This window comes from Manis pentadactyla, chromosome 1 (genome assembly GCF_030020395.1).
Source record: "Manis pentadactyla isolate mManPen7 chromosome 1, mManPen7.hap1, whole genome shotgun sequence".
NCBI lineage: Eukaryota > Metazoa > Chordata > Mammalia > Pholidota > Manidae > Manis > Manis pentadactyla.
In genome coordinates, this window is record NC_080019.1 from 202,709,812 (window position 1) to 202,729,711 (window position 19,900).

Here is a 19,900-nt window from a genome sequence, read left to right on the forward strand (position 1 = left end):
CCTGAGGCCTGAATGTCTTCCCTGTCTGCTACGGGGGGGGGTGGGGGGGGGTGGGGGGTGGTGGTGGTGGGGGTGGTGGTGGTGGCAGCGGTGCCCTTTGTGTGGGTTGGTGATTCCGGGTGTGACATGGGACACACGCTGATGCACACATGCCATCTTGTAGATGCATTTGCTCACTAAGCATTTATTAGCTACTCCTCAGTACCATGTACTGTGCTGAGGGCATAAACAGTTTAAACCTTGATCTGCTCTCCAGAAGCCCACATTAGGCAGGAGAGTTAGGCACCAGTTATAAAAAAAATGTAGAATATCTCTGCTGTAATAAATAGTGTTGATGACAGAGTGACATGCACGGGGCCCCTGCTGGGTGTCAGACACCTCCTCTGGCCTGCATCATCACCCCTGGAGGTGGGGTTTGAGGCCTAGAGAGGGGTCTCAGCATGTGAAATGGCACTGGGGTTCAAACACAAGATTGTGTGTCCCAGAGCTCTTACCCACTGCTGTGTCCTGACGAGGTAGAAGAAGCCTTGGAAATCCTAAGGAGTGACCTCCCCATGTGGGGGAGTCCTTACTCCTGGAGGCTTCCTGGAGGGGGTTGGCTGGGTGGGGTTCGTGGCCTTGCCTCTTGTCATCTCTAGGTAAAATCAGGGGCCTGAGAAGGCCCTCAGTATGGCTTCTGTTTGTCCAGCCATGAGGTGAGGTGGTGAAAGGCCACACCCAGCTCTTCAGGTGGGGCTGCCCATCTCTCTCTCACAGGCAGAGGCACTGCACCTTAGCCAGTGGCCTCAAGAAGCCACTCACTGACAGGCCAGTCACCTTCCTCCTAGCCCAGATACTTCATGCTGAAGCTTCCAGGAACAGTGCAACCCATACATCTCCTTTCAGGGACACGCATCAGGCTGCCCACCTACTCCCAGCTGGCCAGGCTCCCAGGCAGGCCCCACTCTTAGTGCAGTGTGGGGACGACACCTAGCGGGCCCTGTGAGAATTTCCACCCCACTGGTGCTCTGGAAACTGCCAGCACAGGGCAGGGATTTGGGGAGTTGGCATGTCGGATGAGTGGCTATCTGGGAAGTTACGGGGGAAAGTGAGGAGGAAGGGAGAGGGACTGGGACTTGATACTTGCTGCTTGCATCCCCCGACCTCTCCCTGTGGTACCCAGTCCCGAGCCCCTGCCAGCCCATCCCTCCTGAAGTGTGGAACCCTCTGTGCCTCCCCAGCACCCTTGCTTTTGCCCCGTGCTCTGCCATTGTCAAAGCCCGGCCCTGTCCCGCGGGGCATTCCATCCCCACCACAGCCCCTGGAGCTGGAGAAATAGTCTTGACACTCCCGTGTTACAGGTGAAGAGGCCTAGAGGACAGCTAAGGTGCCCTGGCCGCCCTGCTAGGTGGAGGTGCTGAGGCGTGACCCCAGGCCGGGGGCTCACTTGTAGGATTTCAGACCCTGAGCGCTTGGGTGTTGGAGAGGGGGACAAGGGGCTGCCAGGGACTTGGTCTCCGCAGAGAGGGCGGGAGGCAGAGCCACGGGCGCATGCTCCCCTCACTGCAGCTCGTGCCCGCAGCTCCTGTGCCGAGCGGGACGACTGGCATGGCTGTCTGAGCAGAGCCCTCCCCGAGGACTACAAGGCCCAGGCTCTGGCTGCCTTCCACCACAGCGTGGAGGTGAGTGCGGCCCTGTGGCCTGCCTGATGCCAGGGTTCCCCTGGTGGCCGCACACCCAGGAGGACTTCAGCTCCTTCCGTGGGGCCTGGCTCCTCGTGCCCCTCCTGTCCCCGGAGCCCCTCTTCACCCCACTGTGCTGAGGGACAGTCACGGTGCAGCTTGGCGCTCACTGCCACCTGGCTCTGTGTCCGCCGGTGGTGAGCCTCCAGGAGGACGTGGGGTGGGGGTGGGGGGGTTAGAATCCACTCCGTCCCCACACCAACACGCCCACCCGCCTTCTGGAAAGAGGGCGCCTATCTAGCCAGGCTCCTACCACACTGCTTATCTGATGCTATTGCTTCAGATTCGGGAGAGGCTGGGGGTCAGCCTTGGGGAGAGGCCCCCCACCCTGGTGCCCGTCACACATGTCATGATGTGCATGAACTGTGGCTGCGACTTCTCCCTCACCCTGCGGCGTCACCACTGCCACGCCTGTGGCAAGGTGAGTCACCCCGTCTGGGGGATGTGTGCGCACAGGACGGTGTGGGCTAGGGAGTCTGTGGGGCAGGCCCAGAGCAGGGTGTGTTCACCCCAACCCTGGGAGGTAGAAATGGTCAACTCCCATTTTATCCTCAAACCAGGGCTCCAAATCCCAGGCCCATTCCAATGCACCACTCCCTCAGGAAAATCATGGCTTGTGTGGTTACAGTCCTTGAAGAAGAGGCATCGTGTTGTGGTTAGTCAGGAAAACAGATAAGCACTTGCGCAGAAACTCTGCATGGCCACCCCCAGAGAAGCAGGGGCACCTGGCAGACACAAGCTCAGAAGTTGGGGTCCCCAGAGGAGGTGGGGGGCCGGCACAGGGGAGAAGATACAGGCACGTGCTGGGAGGGTGAGAACCATCCAGACGTGTGTCCCCAACCTGGCCCACAGATCGTGTGCCGCAACTGCTCGAGAAACAAGTACCCTCTGAAGTACCTCAGGGACCGGATGGCCAAGGTCTGCGACGGCTGCTATGGGGAGCTGAAGAAGAGGGGCGGGGACGGCCCAGGCCTGCGGAGAGGTACCTGGGGACAGCTCCCTTCCTGCACACCGCCCATAGGGCTTCCTCCTGCCTGTGGCTGTCTCTGAAACCACTTTCCTGGGGCAGCTCAGGACAAAGGCAGCCCTGGAGGAGGAAACGGGTTTAAACTCACACCTCAGCCCCAATTCCCAAAATGTTGGTTCTGTGGAGAATTGATAGGGGCCCCCAGAAGTTTGGGAAATGCCGGGCCAGTGCCTCTCTGGGCAGGGGGCAGTAGGCACAGTGCTCACATTTACTTGACCTTTGGGGCCCTCTTTCCGAGAGGTTCTGTAGGCCTGTGTTCTGTGGAGCCTTTTTGGAACAAAGATTTTGAGCTGGATCCTGGAGGACTTGTGGGTCAGGGAAGGGCTGAGGACCCTCTGATACTGGAGCCTAAGGAGGTGGAGGTGGCCCTTGAGAGACTGCTCAGGGGACAGGCAAACCCAAGCACAATTGGACTGAGGGACAGCAAGTACCCCCTAGGCCTAAAGCCAAAGACGTCTCTTCTTTGGGGCCACCCAAAGCCATCAGAGCGGACTGCCCAGCCCTGGCCTCAGGGAGACCTAGAGAAGAAGGCATGGCCAGAACCCAGGGAAAGCTTCCCTCCTGGCCCCCAGGGCCTTTGTGCCAGCAGAGGGAGAGTGCCTGCCTTTCTGGTCACACTGAACCCCCACAGTAAGGCTGGTTCCTATCTCAGGATGGCGCAGGAGCTCTGATGTTACAGGAATCCGAGTTCCACAGCAAGGTGAATGCCTGTCCGTGTGGACACTTACCTCCCTTGCCCTGTGTCTTGGTGCAGAGCGGCCCGTGAGCATGAGCTTCCCCTTGGCCTCTCCCCGCTTCTCAAGCAGTGCCTTCTCGTCCGTCTTCCATAGCATCAACCCCTCCACCTTCAAGAAGCAGAAGAAAGTCCCTTCAGCCCTGACGGAGGTATGGCAGGGGGGCTAGATCTTTAAGGGAGTCAGGGGATTTGGAAGGCTCACAGCTCCTCCCGGTGGACAGGGTTGGACCCTCCCCCCCACCTGCCCCAGCCTGACTGGGCTCTTGGGGACAAAGAGGATCCCTTACGGAGACAGTCTGGCTTCGAAGACTGACTCACCACTTAAACAGCATGGCCAAGAAGACACCTGCTTGGCAGCAGATTGCAGGGCTTGAAATGAGTGTAGACGGTGCCAGGAGACGTCTTTGCCATCCTTCCTGCCCCTCTGCTCCCAGCTCTTTCTGTTTTTCTCCCTTCTTTCTCTGCTGCCCCACAGCCTGGACCCAGTACCCAAGGCTACTGCCCTGGCCCCTGGTGCTCCTCCACTAACGCCTGCAGTGGTGGCGGCGCCCTCCCTCTGCAGCCCTTGGAGCTGTGCCTTTTGGGACCCCAGAGGGGTTCAGGTGGTGAGCTGTGGAACTCTGCAGGAAACCTCAGAATTGGCTAAATTCAATCCCATCCTGCAAATAGACCCGATTATATGTCTGTGTTCTAATCACAACCACAAGCAAATGTGTGCCTATGAATATATAAGCTGTCGAAAGAAGTGTGATGAGTGGTTTCCAAATTTTCCATTAATACTCCTTATGGAGTAGCAGGTAGCAAGGGTTTAAAAAAGTGTTAAGGGATGAAAAATTTAAATGGGTGCAGTTTTGCCCATTAACTTAATTCCTTTTGTATATTAAAAACGTTGGGAATAACACATACATGGTCAAAATTTTTTTCCCAAAGAAGCACAAAAGAATACATGATGAAAAGTGAGTTTTCTCTTCCTCCCCGGACCCTTCAGTCCCTCGCCCCCCCCCAGAGGTAACCACCAGCAAGTTTCTTCTGGATTCTTCCAGAAATTTTAATATGTATATACATAAGATACATATTCATAGATCTTTTGTTTTATCCAAATGATAACATTATACTGAATCTTTCTACATTTTTCCCACTTAATTTCTCTTAGATACCATTTTGCATTTTCTCACACACATTTTACACACACTGTATGGTTGCCCCATCACTTCTTTCACGAGTCCCTTTCTGCAAATTGAGAAAATGTCACCTCTCACTCCCACTGGGGTGGCGGCCTACCTGAGTCCTGCTCACAGCCTGGGTGTTCCACGGGTGCAATTTGAGAAGCAGTGCTCTTAGGCTGTACAGCTGGGTGATTCTGGCACCAGGGGGATCTGCCCCAGCAGCTCCTTGGTAATTTTTGCCCAAAGTGACAATCTTTCTATTATCCAGCAAAGACTGTGCTTAGGGATCTGCAGCAGCCCCAGGAGAAACATGTCCCAGTCTCCCACCACCCCTCCCCTTTCCCAGGAGCCCCCATCTCAGCGGGAAGACCTGCTTCCCCCCAGACGGTCTGCAGAAATGCTGCAGCCTGAGCACCAGTCAGAAAGGGCGCTCTCAGGATCAGGTTCCCCCAGGTGCTCTGTCCGCTCTGCCTCTCCCGCTCTGAGCTGCACCAGCGGAGCCAGTCGGGAGAGTCGGAGTCGGAGTTGGAGAGCTCAGCGCAGCCCAGCCGGCTGTAACTTCTCTCTACATTGAAGTTTGCTGACCTTCAGTGTATTTACTGAGAAATCCAAGTTCGGCGACTAAGTAGGGATTTGACCTTCAGTAGATCCCTCCATTCCTCTGGGCCTGTTTCCCCATCTGTAAAATGAGAACATCAGATGAAATTATTTCTAAACCTGGCCTTGCTCTAACATTAAGATTAATATTTATGGGGCCCTTCTTGTGGGTCAGGTACCTGTCTTATGTCCTTTAATTCTAGCTTCACGGTAAGGGAGCTGAGACCTGGAGGGAGTCAGTCAGTCATGCCCAACATTACCCATGTAGTAGCAGGGAGACCTAGACTGAACCTCTTGTCAGTATTACTCCAGCCTGTGTTCCCCACATCATGACTGTCCGACAGACTCGTACTACTGTATTACTACTACTACTACTACTAAGAGGAATTAGCATACCCCTTTAGGCAGGAGAGCGTAGGACCTCAACTAAACAGTCAAAGAAGATCCCTCCTCAGATGTAAGAAAGAGATAAGCTTAAAAGTGTAAGAATCAGTTTTAGAAGGAAGGACCTTTTCCCCCAAATATCTGTAGCTTCATAACTGGGGGGGTTCAGGTGTTGGTGGGGGGCCAAGAATCTGAAGCATCATTGGGGGCAGCACTCCTGAAGGCAGTTTCTGACTCCTGTGTCTCCTGGGTGTGTTCAGTAAATCCTGCATCTCCAACTCCGGTACAGTTTTGCTGCCTTGAGGTGCTTGGTAGATCCTGAGACCATGTCCAAGTCTCAGATTTCAAAGCAGTATAAACCCTCTGCCAGAGGTTGGCCGTGTCACTTTGGCCCTGTCTGATCTGTGCCCGCCACATGGTGCCCTGACACTCTGCTTCCCTCGCCAGGTGGCCGCCTCCGGGGAGGGCTCTGCCATTAGTGGCTATCTCAGCCGGTGTAAGAAAGGCAAGAGACACTGGAAGAAGCTCTGGTTTGTCATCAAAGGCAAAGTGCTCTACACCTACATGGCCAGTGAGGTATTGGGGGTTCGTGCTTTCTCTCCTTTCTCCTGTGAAGGCCTGCGGGTTAAGCGTGGGCCTCCGAGCTTGCATCTGGGGTCTGCACATGGGCGTGTTACTTGCAGGGCAGTGTGAGGCCTGGTGCCAGGTCTGCTCCCTCGCCTGTGAAGTCTGTATTGCACGATGCCATGTGCTGAGTGTCCTTGCAAAGTAAGGAATTCACTGGAGCAGGCCGACCTTGTGCACCCGTGTTCGAGTGTCACAGACCCAGTACCCTGTTCAAGCTGGGCACTCCCTAAGAGGAAGCTGCTTTCTGCTCTCTGCTTCTGTTATTTGGGACAAAATTTACCTGCATATGGGAAGCTACCATACTTTTTGTCTGGGCACTTCTTTTGTCAGGGAACTACATTGCCTTGTGGTAACTCTGTCACTTAATTAAAAACTCAAGTTGATGTTTTTCTAGAACATCTTATATTTACACCTTCTAAAATAGGAGAGAGATCCTCCTTGGAAATCAAGCTCGCCCCCTGAGGAGACAGGTGTGGGCTGTGGTTGGACAACAGGGGGCTGTCTGGCCCTGACCCAGATCAAACCTGTAGGATAATGTGAAAGATGTCCGTGTCCAGGCCCCATCATCTGGTGGTTTCCACAGGCTAAATCTGCTTTGAATACAGGACTTAAAAGCTTTCTGCCCAGATGCAGAGGGTGGGTGCTTTACCCCATGAAGATGTTCACGTGAGCACAGGGCTGGCCCTTCTCCCCTGACCGCAGATTCTGGCAAATGTGCAAAAGGCATTTCCTTCTTTAGGGCAGAAGGTTTCCCTCATGGAAGACCCACAGCTGTGACCATCACAGTCTGCTCCTCCCTCCGGGATGTGAGAGGCCAGCAGGGACACAGACAGGGGGACGCACTGTGGGCCTGAGTGACTCGGGCACTGTGTCAGCCAAGCCTTCACTGAGGGGGGCTCTTCACCCAAACATCCACTGATGAGGCTTTCTGGGGCTGAGGAGAATTTCAGTCTTTCCAGAACAAACTGAAATGTGGTGTAATGCCCTTCTCAGCCCAGAGCAGGATCTTCCTAACGTGGTGTTCCACAGGACACTTGCAGGGGTTCTCTGAAAACTTGGTTCTGAGGGAGCCCTGAGCAGGCAGGTAGTGGGGCTTCCTCACAGAGGGCCTTCTTGGCATCTGAGACCCACTGAGGTGCATTGTGGAGACTTCCTCGTTGGCCACACCACAGGCCCTTCCTTATGAAGTGTCTCGTGGAAGTGTTACTGCACAGAACAGACTTTGGGAAGAAATGCTGGTTTTAGGCAGGTGAATGAAGCCTAGTGATAAATAACCACCAAAGAGAGGTGAATCCTGCCTGAGAAAGGAAAACCCGGAGTTTCTAGGTCCTAAGCAACAGCTGTCAGGGAAGTGACAGCATAGGTTGATTTTAAAAGATGCATTTAAGTATGCTTCCAAAGTAGTTTCTTCCATAGAGAGGACTTCGTACAATTTCTCAGTAAGCCTATGCCTATGATGGGACCAAGCTTCCAAATTCCATCAAAGAGAAAAGGTTTGATAAAGTGGCTAGCCACTTTTCAAGTGTATGCTACCATGAGCCTTTGTCATGCCCCCTGGGGTGGCCCAAAGTGATGCAGCTTGCTATTCAGTAATAGCCCTGGGAGAAAGTGGCTGTCAGAAACACAGGGATCTCTTTTTATCTTTTCCCACATGTTATTATTTAGTTAATACATTTATTATTTATTATTATAAAAATTTTCAATCATAAATGTTGAAAAAATTTCACAGTAAGCTAGAATATAACCATCAACTAGATTACACAATTAACAATTTATTATTCTTCCCTGATTGAATATCTATTGATTCATCCCTCTATCCATCTTACTTTTTCATGTTTTTCAAAATATACTCCTCCCTATGAGTTCAATATTTGTGTACCTTTTTTTCCATTTTGAGGTACATTTACATTTAATGAAGTGCACACATCTTAAAAGTGCCGTTTGACTAATGCATGTTTGACTAATGTGTGCATCTACAAATCCCCATTTCACACCTGTCCCTGGAGACAACACACTGCTCTAATTTTTTTCCACCAGAGGTTAATTTTGCCTCTTTTAGATCTTTATGTAAATGGAATCATGTGTGAATTCTACCACTGAACATGAGGTGTTTGAGATTCATCTGTGGTGTTGAGTATAGCAATATGCCATTCCTTTTCATGACTGTGTGGTATTCCAGTTTGTGAATATACCACAATTTGTTTATCCATTCACCAGTTAAAGGACATTTGGGTTGTTCTTGTTTTGGGTGATTGTGAATAAAGCCATTTTAAACTTTTTTAATATAAGTTTTTATGTGAAAATAGATTTATATTTCACTTGGGTAAATACCTAAGATTGGAATTTGGGATCACAAGAAGGTATATATTTGGTTTATAAGAAATTACAGACCTTTTGCAAAGTGGTGTACCATTGTACACACCCCTCAACAATGGATATAAATGTGAGGGTTCTGGTTGCTGCACCTCTTTGTTAACACTTGGAATTGTCAGTCTTTAATTTGAGCTATTCAGGTGAGAGTGTAGTATTATCTCAGTGTGGTTTTGATTTAGATTTCCCTAGTGAATAATATTTTTAATGTACTTTTTGCTATTCTTATATTTCCCTTTGAGAAGTGTCTGTTCAGATCTCTTGCCCACTTTTAAAGTAGATTGTCTTGTTATTGAGTAATAGGAGTTCTTTATATATCTTGGACACCAATCTTGTCAGGTAAATGTTTTATGAAAATTCTCTCCTTGTCTGTTGCTTCCCTGTTCCTTCTCTTAATGAATTAATTTGTTCTGTTCTTTTGGTGAACAGAAGTTTATAACTATAATGAGCCTAATTTATTAATTTTTTCCTTTATGGCTATTGCTTTCTATGTCCTAAGAAACTTTTCTCTAATGCAACTCACAAAGTTATTCCCTCATATTTTCTTCTGAAAACTTTAATGTTGTAACTTTTACATTTATGTCTTTCTTAAATTAATTTTTGTGTATGGTGTGAGATAGGAGTTGAGGTTCATTTTTTTTCCATATCTATATCCTTTCCCTCTTGGATTATTTTGGTGTCTTTGTTAACTATGAAATCACTGAATGACTGTGGGGCTGTTTCTTGGTTCTCTAATCTGTTTTACATATTTGCCAATCCTAGGTCAATACTGCCTTAATTACTCTAGCTTTATAGTAAGTCTTGAAGTCAGATTGTGTAAGGCCTCCAACTTTGTTCTTTTTAAAGATTGTATTGAATATTCTAGGTCTTTTGTTTTCCATATAATTGGTTGATTTCTACCAAAAAGCCTGGGATTATTACAGGGATTATTGAATTTATAGATCAGCTTAGGGAGAATTGGCGTCTTAACAATATTGAATATTCCAATCCATGAACATGATATAAATCATCATTATTTAATTCTTTAATTTCTCTTTTAATGTTTTGTAGTTTTTAGTGTAGATGTCTTATACTTTTTGCATTTCTGTTAACTTTATTTCTAAGTATTTTATTTTTTGGATGCTATTTTGAATGCAGTTTATTTTTCAGTTGTTTGCTGCTAGCATACAGATATTACAAAACAATGATTATCCTGTGACTTTGTTAAATTCATTACCAGTTCTAGTAGTTATTTTTTAACCAAATGAGTCCTTTGCAGGCATAGATCCAGTTTTGCTTTTTCCTTTCTGATCTCTGTGTCTTTTATTTCTTTTGCTTGCCTTATTACAGTGGCTAGCACTTCCAGTACAATGTTGAATTTAACTGATAGGGGTGAGCACCCTCTTGCCTTGTTCCCAGTCTTAGGGGAAGAGCATTCAGTATGTCACTATGAACTAGGATGTTACCTGTAGGTGTTTAATAGATGCCCTTTGTCAGATTAAGGAAGCTCCCTCTACTTCTGGTTTACTGAGAGGTTTTTGGTTTTGTTTTTTTTATCATGAATGCATGTTGAATATTGTCCATGCATTTTTCTGATCAAGCAGTCTTTGAAAATTGATTCCCTTTTATACACAAACTCCCCGCCCCCACAGCCATTCTGACGTGCTTAATTAATTCGCTTTGTTTATGTGTGGTTTCATAAAGTTGTATTTTATGAACATGTATTTTTACATAAATATGCATGTGTATAAAAATATCTTTTTCCATTACACACTATGATTTTCAGATTCATCTATGTTCTCTGTTACATCTCATCGAATTGTTAGCAACTTTATAGCACAGATACCCTGAGTGCCCCACACTGAAGCAGTGTGAATGAGGGCATGGGAAAATGACCAGAGTATGTTATCAGAGGAAACTCTGGAAAACCGAGTCACTGACTAATCAAGTCAGTGGAAAGAATGTAGAGTTAGAAGGTGGTCATGAGTCCAAGTTCTGGCTCTGCCCCTTACTTAAGCTGTGCAATCCTGGGGAGTTATTTACCTTCTCTGCGTCTCTGTCTCTTCATAGAAGAGGAGTGACACCTTCTATGTCTGGACCCTGATAGGCTGTCACAAAATGTTAGTTTCTTTCCCTCCTCATGGCTGGTCCTGGTGGGAAGTGGGGTTGAAGAATATGTGTGTGGTTATTCCTCCGTTGCCAAAGCATGCCCCCCATGGGAAGGCTCACCGTGCATCCTAAATTGGAGGTCCCAGGACACGCTGAACTGTTGACTGTGTAGAGTGCCATGTTTGCTACCAGTTTTCCTTTTTCCCTCTGCAGGACACAGTGGCCATGGAGAGTATGCCCCTGCTGGGGTTCACCATTGCCCCTGAAAAGGAAGAAGGCAGCAGTGAAGTAGGACCTATTTTTCACCTTTATCACAAGAAAACCCTATTTTATAGCTTCAAAGCTGAGGATACCAATTCAGCTCAGAGGTACTGAAAGAACCTGTGTCTCCTTGGCCCTGTCTCAGAAGGAGCAGGTGTTACCCAGGGCCTCAGCTTCTGTTCCTCTCAGCCCTCCTATCCCATCAAGTCCCTTCGGGGCCACAGCAGAGCAACAGAAGCACCTGCTTATAGTTGTGAGGTTTTCAGAGATGATCATGATTCATTCATACAGGTGTACATCGATTCAGCAAACCTTTGCACAGTTCCAGGCTTTTGCTAACTGCTAGGGAAACAAATATGAATAGGACCGGATCCCTGACCTCAGGCTGATAGTAATCCAGTCTAATCACTTACAGGGTCTGTGGCCGAGTCACAGGCAGAGCCATGACACCAAGTGTCCTGTCTTCTGTTTTACAGGTGGATTGAGGCCATGGAAGACGCAAGTGTGTTATAGCAGTTATCAAGCATGGGGACTCAGAATATACTCTTAGGTTGATACATGGACCCTTCCAGAAGCCAATCTGTGTCTCCACACATCAGGACACACACCTGGATTCAGCACGGGGCCTGACCTTTCTGCTGTAACCACCCCACACACCTTCACCAGGGGAACCTTTAAGGGATATTTATGAACAGCTCCTTCTTGTCTTCATGTTTTCCACCCCACCCGGCTCCACCCCAGCATAAACTATTTCCTACCCAACAGTGAGTTAAAATTTAGCAACATGAAGACATGGAAACCAATAGGAAAATACCTTTAAGAAATGTAGGCTTTTTAGTAGAAACAGGCTTTTACAAGTTTTACTCCTGGTAAATAAACATTATCACCTATCATATGGTTGATATTAGTGCCTCAGGTGAAACGAGAACCAACGGTAAATAACAGCTACTCTCATTGAAAGCACTTTATTGTTTTACTGAGCTGCAACCTCCAATTTTATGTTCTCCAAGTGATTTACTTAAGTCAATAGATGGAGTCCTGTAGACTAATGTGCCAGCAGTACTCAGCGAGATGTCTGAGGCCCGCCGCAAGCCGGCAACACGGAACGGGCTCTCCCTACTGCCGGGGGCGCCCGCGCTGCACAGGAAGGCGAGGAGCCCCTCTCCCCTGATCCTGCGACCTGGAGACTGACGGGACTTACTACAGGATGATCCCTCCTTCCCAAAGGAGTCCTCACATGCCCCCAGTGCCGGGAACACGGCCGCTGGCAGATCCAACCCCACCCACGGGGTCATGGCAAAGCCTCTGGGGAGACGGGATCTGCTTATTGTGTGCCTTCCCGTGTTTACCGCACACGAGCCGACGCTGTTCCGTGTACGAGAACCTGCACTTGTTACGGTAATCCTTTGGCCATTTTACTGAAGGCTTGAAAGAGATGAAAAGAGAGAAAAGACACCATCAGAAGGTGAATTCGTGGTCTTGGCCATGGCTCTGGATACGGTGAGGCGGAGGAGAAGTAGTGGCTTGTAGATACTCACTGGACGCGTGGGGCCCAGCCACCTCCCGCCGAAGACTGCTGCTCATTATACTGAACGTGTTTTCACATAAAGCAGAGTTGGGGGGCAGGGGGAATTCCTTGTTACTCTCATCGAAATAAAAAACATTCATATCATTTTCTGATTCTGTCCCCATCCTCCTGCTGCCCAGTCCCCTAAAAAGAGACACATTGGCTGGCAAACCTTTTGTAACAAACACCATCTCAAGGAGTTATTATTTTTTAATTTTTTATTAAGGTATGATTGATATACACTCTTATGAAGGTTTCACAAAAAACAATGTGGTTACTACATTTACCCATCTTATCAAGTCCCCCCCTACCTCAATGCAGTCACTGTCCATCAGTGCAGCAAGATGCCAAAGATCCACTATGTGCCTTCTCTGTGCTACACTGTTCTCCCCGTGATCCCCCCACCATGTGTACTAAACATAATATCCCTCAGTTCCCTTCTCCCTCCCTCCCCACCCGCTCTCCCCACCCCTCCCCTTTGGTAACCACTAGTCCCTTCTTGGAGTCTCTGAGTCTGCTGCTATTTTGTTCCTTCAGTTTTGCTTCATTGTTATACTCCACAAATGAGGGAAATCATTTGGCACTTGTCTTTCTCCACCTGGCTTATTTCACTGAGCATAATGTCCTCCAGCCCCATCCATAATTGTAGGATTTGTTTCTTTCTTATGGCTGAATAGTATTCTATTGTGTATATGTACCACCTCTTCTTTATCCATTAATCTACTGATGGACACTTAGGTTGCTTCCATATCTTGGCTATTGTAAAAAGTGCTGCGATAAACATAGGGGTACGTATGTCTTTTTGAATCTGAGAAGTTGTATTCTTTGGGTAAATTCCAAGGAGTGAGATTCTCGGGTCAAATGGTATTTCTATTTTTAGTTTTTTGAGGAACCTCCATATTGCTTTCCACAATGGTTAAACTACCTTACATTCCCACCAGCAGTGTAGGACGGTTCCCCTTTCCCCGCATCCTCGCCAGCATTTGTTATTCCTACTCTTTTCGATGCTGGCCATCCTTACTGGTGTGAGGTGTTATCTCATTTTGGTTTTTAATTTGCATTTCCCTGATGATTAGTGATGAGGAGCATCTTTTCATGTGTCTGTTGGCCATCTAAATTTCTTCTTTGGAGAACTGTCTCTTCATATCCTCTGCCCATTTTTTAATCAGGTTATTTGCTTTTGGGTGTTGAGGTGTGTAAGTTCTTTATATATTTTGGATGTTAACCCCTTGTCAGATATGTCATTTACAAATATATTCTCCCATAGTGTAGGATGCCTTTGTGTTCTGTTGATGGTGTCCTTTGTTGTACAGAAACTTTTTAGTTTTATGTAGTTCCATGAGTTCATTTTTGCTTTTGTTTCCCTTGCTCGAGGAGATGTGTTCAGGAAGAAGTTGCTATGTTTATATTCAGGAGATGTTTGCCTATGTTGTCTTCTAAGAGTTTTATGATTTCATGACTTACATTCAACTCTTTGATCCATTTCGAGTTTACTTTTGTGTATGGGGTTAAACAATAATCTAGTTTCATTCTCTTACATGTAGCTGTCCAGTTTTGCCAACACCAGCTGTTGAAGAGGCTGTCATTTCCCCATTGTATATTCATGGCTCCTTTATTGTATATTAATTGACCATATATGGTTGGGTTTATATCAGGGCTCTCTAGTCTGTTCCATTGGTCTGTGGGTCTCTTCTTGTGCCAGTACCAAATTGTCTTGATTACTGTGGCTTTCTAGTAGAGCTTAAAGTTGGGGAGCATAATGCCCCTAGCTTTATTCTTCCTTCTCAGAATTGCTTTGGCTATTCAAGGTCTTTTGTGGTTCAATATGAATTTTAGAACGATTTTCTCTAGTTCATTGAAGAATGCTGTTGGTGTTTTGATAGGAATTGCATTGAGTCTGTATATTGCTTTAGGCAGGATGGCCATTTTGACCATATTAATTCTTCCTATCCATGAGCACGGGATGTGTTGCCATTTACTTTTATTTTCTTTAATTTCTCTTTAGAGTATCTTGTAGTTTTCAGGGTATAGGTCTTTCACTTCCTTGGTTAAGTTTATTCCTAGGTATTTGATTGTTTTTGATGCAATTGTGAATGGAATTGTTTTCCTGATTTCTGTTTCTGCTAGTTCATTGTTAGTGTATAGGAATGCCACAGGTTTTTGTGTATTAATTTTGTATCTTGCAACTTTGCTGAATTCATATATTAGATCTAGTAGTTTTGGAGTGGATTCTTTAGGGTTTTTTATGTACAATATCATGTCATCTGCAAACAGGGACAGTTTAACTTCTTCCTTGCCAATCTGGATGCCTTTTATTTCTTTGTGTTGTCTGATTGCCATGGCAAGGACCTCCAGTACTATGTTGAATAGAAGTGGGGAAAGTGGGCATCCTTGTCTTGTTCCTGATCTTAAAGGAAAAGCTTACAGCTTCTCGCTCAAGGAGTTATTTACATTAAATATTTTCCAGGGAATTCTTTTTTTTAGTTTGCAGTTCTTTTAAAATGCTTAAACATTTAACTAAGGAGTCAAACTAGGTGATTAGGCAGATCTTTTAATAACTTTTTTTTTTTTTGTAGATAATTATTTTTTATTGAAGGGTAGTTTACACACAGTATTACATTAGTTTCAGGTGTACAACACAATGATTCAACATTTACATACATGATAATTCTAGGTACCAGCTAGTACCATACCAAGTTGTTACAATATTTTGACTATATTCCTTATGCTATACATTACATCCCAGTTACTTATTTATTTTACAATTGGAAGTGTGTACTTTTTTTTTTTGTGAGGGCATCTCTCATATTTATTGATCAAATGGTTGTTAACAACAATAAAATTCTGTATAGGGGAGTCAATGCTCAATGCACAATCATTAATCCACCCCAAGCCTAATTTTCGTCAGTCTCCAATCTTCTGAAGCATAACAAACAAGTTCTTACATGGAGAACAAATTCTTACATAGTGAATAAGTTACATGGTGAACAGTACAAGGGCAGTCATCACAGAAACTTTCGGTTTTGCTCATGCATTATGAACTATAAACAGTTCAAATATGAATACTCATTTGGATTTTATACTTGATTTATATGTGGATACCACATTTCTCTCTTTATTATTATTATTTTTAATAAAATGCTGAAGTGGTAGGTAGATACAAGATAAAGGTAGAAAACATAGTTTAGTGTTGTAAGAGAGCAAATGTAGATGATCAGGTGTGTGCCTGTAGACTATGTGTTAATCCAAGCTAGACAAGGGCAATAAAACATCCGCGTATGCAGAAAAATTCTCCCAGAACAGGGGGGGTGAGGTTCTAAGCCTCACCTCTGTTGATCCCCAATTTCTCACCTGATGGTCCCCCTGCGACTGTGCCTGTCTTAGGTTGTTCCTCCCTTGAGGAATCTTACCCGTCTCTGGCTTTAATAACTTTTGAGGGCTTAATTGCGATGGAATTGTTTTTATCATCAGACATGTTTAAGCGAGCCTCCTAGCCTAGACCCTGCAAGCCTTTAAAGTGCACAGTGAGACTGCTGCCTCAGAAGCGGCAGCTTCCCTCCACCAGCCTCATCCCACACTGCCACTGCCAGCTGCTGAGCTCCAGGTAGATTACGTGTGGAAGTCATCCCAAGGCCTCTTGGACCATATAACATTCCTATTTTTGATGCTCTGTAAAGAAGAGGTAATAGGGCTTTTGTTTCTCAGTGAATAGTTACCCAAATCAAAACACCTGGGTTGTAGGTAAAACATACTGGAGGGGTTTGGTAAAAGGAGGGGGGCGACGATCCTACATGGTGCACGTGTAACTGGGCAAGGGCTGCCTGCCCCACCTGGAACTTGTTCTCCCCTGTTCCTCCTGTGGCTCTGAGTGCTCATTCTAGCTGATTCCCAATGGCCAACTGTACTCTGTTCCTTCCCAGCCTTTCTCTTTGTCTAGCCCGTTGTACATGTCCAAGGGGCCTGCCTGGAGTGACTCGGGGGAAGCCACCCACCTGGTCTGAGGATGTTTGTCTCCACAGGGCCCAGAGGCTGGAGGAATAACTGGCTTTGGTGCCACAGGCTGTCCACTGTGCACCTCCAGCAAAAGCTGTGTTTCTAGGGGGGAAGCAGGGCTGTGCCAAGTGGCAGCCCAGAAATGAGAATCCAGGGTAAGTCCCTCCCTTCAGTAACTCTGAGCCTTGGTGTCTTCATCTGTCTCATGGAGACCATTCCAGCTTCCCAAAGAATTCAGGGGATAAAACACAGACTGAATGGTTGTCAGAGTGGGCTCAAAACCATAAACCTGTGGCGAGGAGACTGTGGTGCCATACAAAGTGAAAGTCAAGTCGTGGGGTCTGCTGTGTGGTGACGCCAAATGAAGACAACATAAAAAGTGGCAAGAAAGAGAAACCAGGCCTGCAGAAGGCCTGGCATCGGGCAGCCAAATTCCTTCAATCCTGGGGTTTTCCTCCCCTCCATTTTTTTTTCTTTAACTGACCTTTTCCTGGCTCTTCAATGTGGGTCAGGAACATACAGACCTGTGCAAGGTTGGCCTCTGCTGCTTCTCAGGATCAGTAAAATCAGATAAAACTCGAGTTTTACTGAAGCAGGCACTTACCTCATAGTGGCCTCAACTCCTTTCTGGCAGACTATTTTTTTAGCCTGCATGGGTCTTAGAGAGTAGGATGAATTCTGTTCATGATTACCAATAGAAAACATGCTGGAAAACAGTGTCCAGGGACATTGATCGAGTTCCTGGCTCCTAATAACTCTGACATATCAGAGTATGCTCTGAGTTGTTATCCTGCTCAGGCTCAGACTAACGGACCACTCATTCTCCCTTGCATCCTCTGGGCAGATGTAGACTGAGGGGCTGATGCCTAGGCTGATGTTTGGGCGTGCACCACGTGGGCCAGTGCCCAGGACCCTGACAGCCTCACTACAGCCACCGAAGGGTAATATGGTCAGAGGCCTTTTGTATGATTGACAGTGTAAATGTGGTCACTGAACACTGAAGTCCTAAATGGAAACTGAGGCCACCTGGGCTAGGGGTGGTAGGGCCAGGCTGGAACCCAACTTTGTTCTGCTACAGGACAGTGTCAGCAATGTGCTGAAATATTCTTCTGTTAATTGATTCAGCCTGTTTTGTGACTCTAATCATGGAAGCTTCTGTGCTTCCATACATCAGTGGTCAGTTGAAAGGACAGATGTGTCCACACTAAGATGTCTCTTTTCAACAGCAGGTAAGAGGATATCAAACTGGTTTAAACAATTAAGAAGTTAGCTCAACAAGAGGAGGTCCAGAGGCAGAGCAGGTTCAGGGTTAGTATCCACAAGAACCAAGCTCTTTGGGTTTCTCTAACCAGCTGTCCAGTGTCAACTTGAGCCCAGGCTGGTTCTGAAGAGGTTGACCAGTGACAGCTACCGATGGCTGGGCTACAGGTTTCCCTGAAGCCCAGGGAGGGAGATCGGCTTCCCGTAGCTAGCTTTTTCCTAGAAGCACCCACAGGCCCTCCCCACAGCTCCAGGTCCACACTTACTGATCTGGCCCTTTCCTGAGCTAGTTACTGCAGAGGGGGCCACCAGGACAGGCACAGACCAGTCAGCCTGGGGCTGAGGGTGGGATGTCTGCTGAGGATTCACCCACAAAGTCTGGCCCCTGGAACACGTCTTCTGGAAAGAAGACTGATTTGGGTTAGCACAGTGCAAGGCTTGTTCCATGGCACAGAACAAGTTCTCTATGCGGTTTCTGTCTCTTCTTGTACAGATACCATGATGTCCTACAGGAAAGGGCATTCTGGGTAGACAGTGTGGATTGCAACAGGCCTCATTCTACTTTGATCATCTTTGAGTGGTGCTGTTATAATAGCAAAGGTAGAGGGCAGAACTTCCACAAGAGCAAAAGAAAAGGCTTGAACAAAATCTGTACTAGGAAAGCATCAAAAAAGCAAGCAAGCAAGCATCATGAACAAGATTTTTCGGGCTTGTTTTTTTTAAAACTGGGAGTGGGTTTTGAAATTGACGTACTGGGTCACATCAGTCCCCTGCCTCCGCCCCACCCCCATGCACACTGAAGAGGACACAGTGGACACAGCAGAGTATCCTTCATCCCTAAGGACTATTTCATGATGTTTTTGTTTCAATCGTATGTGTGTATATACATATGATAGTCTGGCTGTTGATGTAAAGTGTATTTATATTCACAGATGACGGTCAAAATAGTTTTAAACCGGTAGCCTAAGAGCATCAGGTAAGAAAAAAAATAAACAGCACAAAGTTGCAGTTAGACAGACAATGAGTAAAAACAGAAGACTTTACTAAAGTCACATATTCAAATATGACGTTTCAGTTTTTTTGACTACTTCAAAAATATTACAAGGCAGAAAAAGTACAAAATTCACAGAAAGCTACATAAATTCCTTTGATTAGAAAATGGATACTATACCATTTAAGGGGGAACCCTATCATTGGTATATGTAAACTGTATATTATAAAAATTCTCCAGGAGCTGAAAGTCATAAATCAAAATAACATGTTTTATGCCAGGGGCTCCTAAAGCATGTTTTCAACAGTGACAACTGCTCTGGTTTATATAGTCTCCCCTCTCAAATGCAAACTGCCCGAAATGAAGTCTCTTCAAAATTAGGGTCGCAACTTCCAAAGTACAGTTCCCCTGCTCTCCTCAGAAAGTACGGAAGGATTTGACTGTATGTCTAATAGGTTCACCAACAGCTGTACCCACAATCTGTCCTGTGGTAATATGTAGGCAATAAGCTAAAATGTTCCTTAGAATTCTTAAGTAACAGATATGAGCAAGAGATCAGAATTTAAAAGAATGGCCATCTCCAGTAAATCTGTGGCCCTCCAAATCCAGTGGCCTGTACTTATGAACAACCCCTAACAAAACCACACCGGAATCCATGAATGTGTAATGCAGCTGCCCTGCTGTGAGCGGCATACTTGAGAAAGTAAATTATCTTTTGATCGCAACAGTAATTGCCTATGCTCCAAAGCATAAGACTGCATTATTCCAACATGGATAATTATGAAAATTATTATAGGCATAAAACTAGATGGCTCTTTTAAAAATACAACTATAATACCACTCAGTGTGATCCTGAATCTTATTTTATGAGGCAAGGTGAAAAATGACCCTTAGTCTTCACGATAGCAATTTGACTGATTTCTCTTAAATCTTAACCTTTCACCTAACTCAACAAAGGTCTTCCATTTTTGTAATTACCAAGATACTGTCTTAACCTGTGGGTCCATCTCTTGCTCCATCAGATCAGAAACAAATCCCCTCCTGACAAAAAGAGGTGAAGAAAATGGCCTTTTATATGACATTTTTAAAAAGCTTTCCTTTTTCCAGATACA

General features: G+C 46.2%; 1 protein-coding gene across 4 annotated transcripts in view; it reads left to right on the forward strand.

Moving 5' to 3' along the window:
• Nucleotides 1-12,645, forward strand: part of FGD5 (FYVE, RhoGEF and PH domain containing 5) — a 105,966-nt gene extending 93,321 nt beyond the window's left edge. For 3 of the 4 annotated variants that reach the window (XM_036911449.2, XM_036911450.2, XM_057506262.1), the window contains exons 15-21: nucleotides 1,562-1,661; nucleotides 2,005-2,142; nucleotides 2,574-2,703; nucleotides 3,503-3,633; nucleotides 6,079-6,207; nucleotides 10,930-11,084; nucleotides 11,454-12,645. In XM_036911449.2, the coding sequence (XP_036767344.2) occupies nucleotides 1,562-1,661; nucleotides 2,005-2,142; nucleotides 2,574-2,703; nucleotides 3,503-3,633; nucleotides 6,079-6,207; nucleotides 10,930-11,084; nucleotides 11,454-11,490 (820 nt within the window). In that variant the 3' untranslated portion in view covers nucleotides 11,491-12,645. The remainder of the gene's footprint in view (nucleotides 1-1,561; nucleotides 1,662-2,004; nucleotides 2,143-2,573; nucleotides 2,704-3,502; nucleotides 3,634-6,078; nucleotides 6,208-10,929; nucleotides 11,085-11,453) is intronic. The other variant, XM_036911451.2, reaches the window with a different exon arrangement.
• Nucleotides 12,646-19,900: the final 7,255 nt, after the last annotated feature.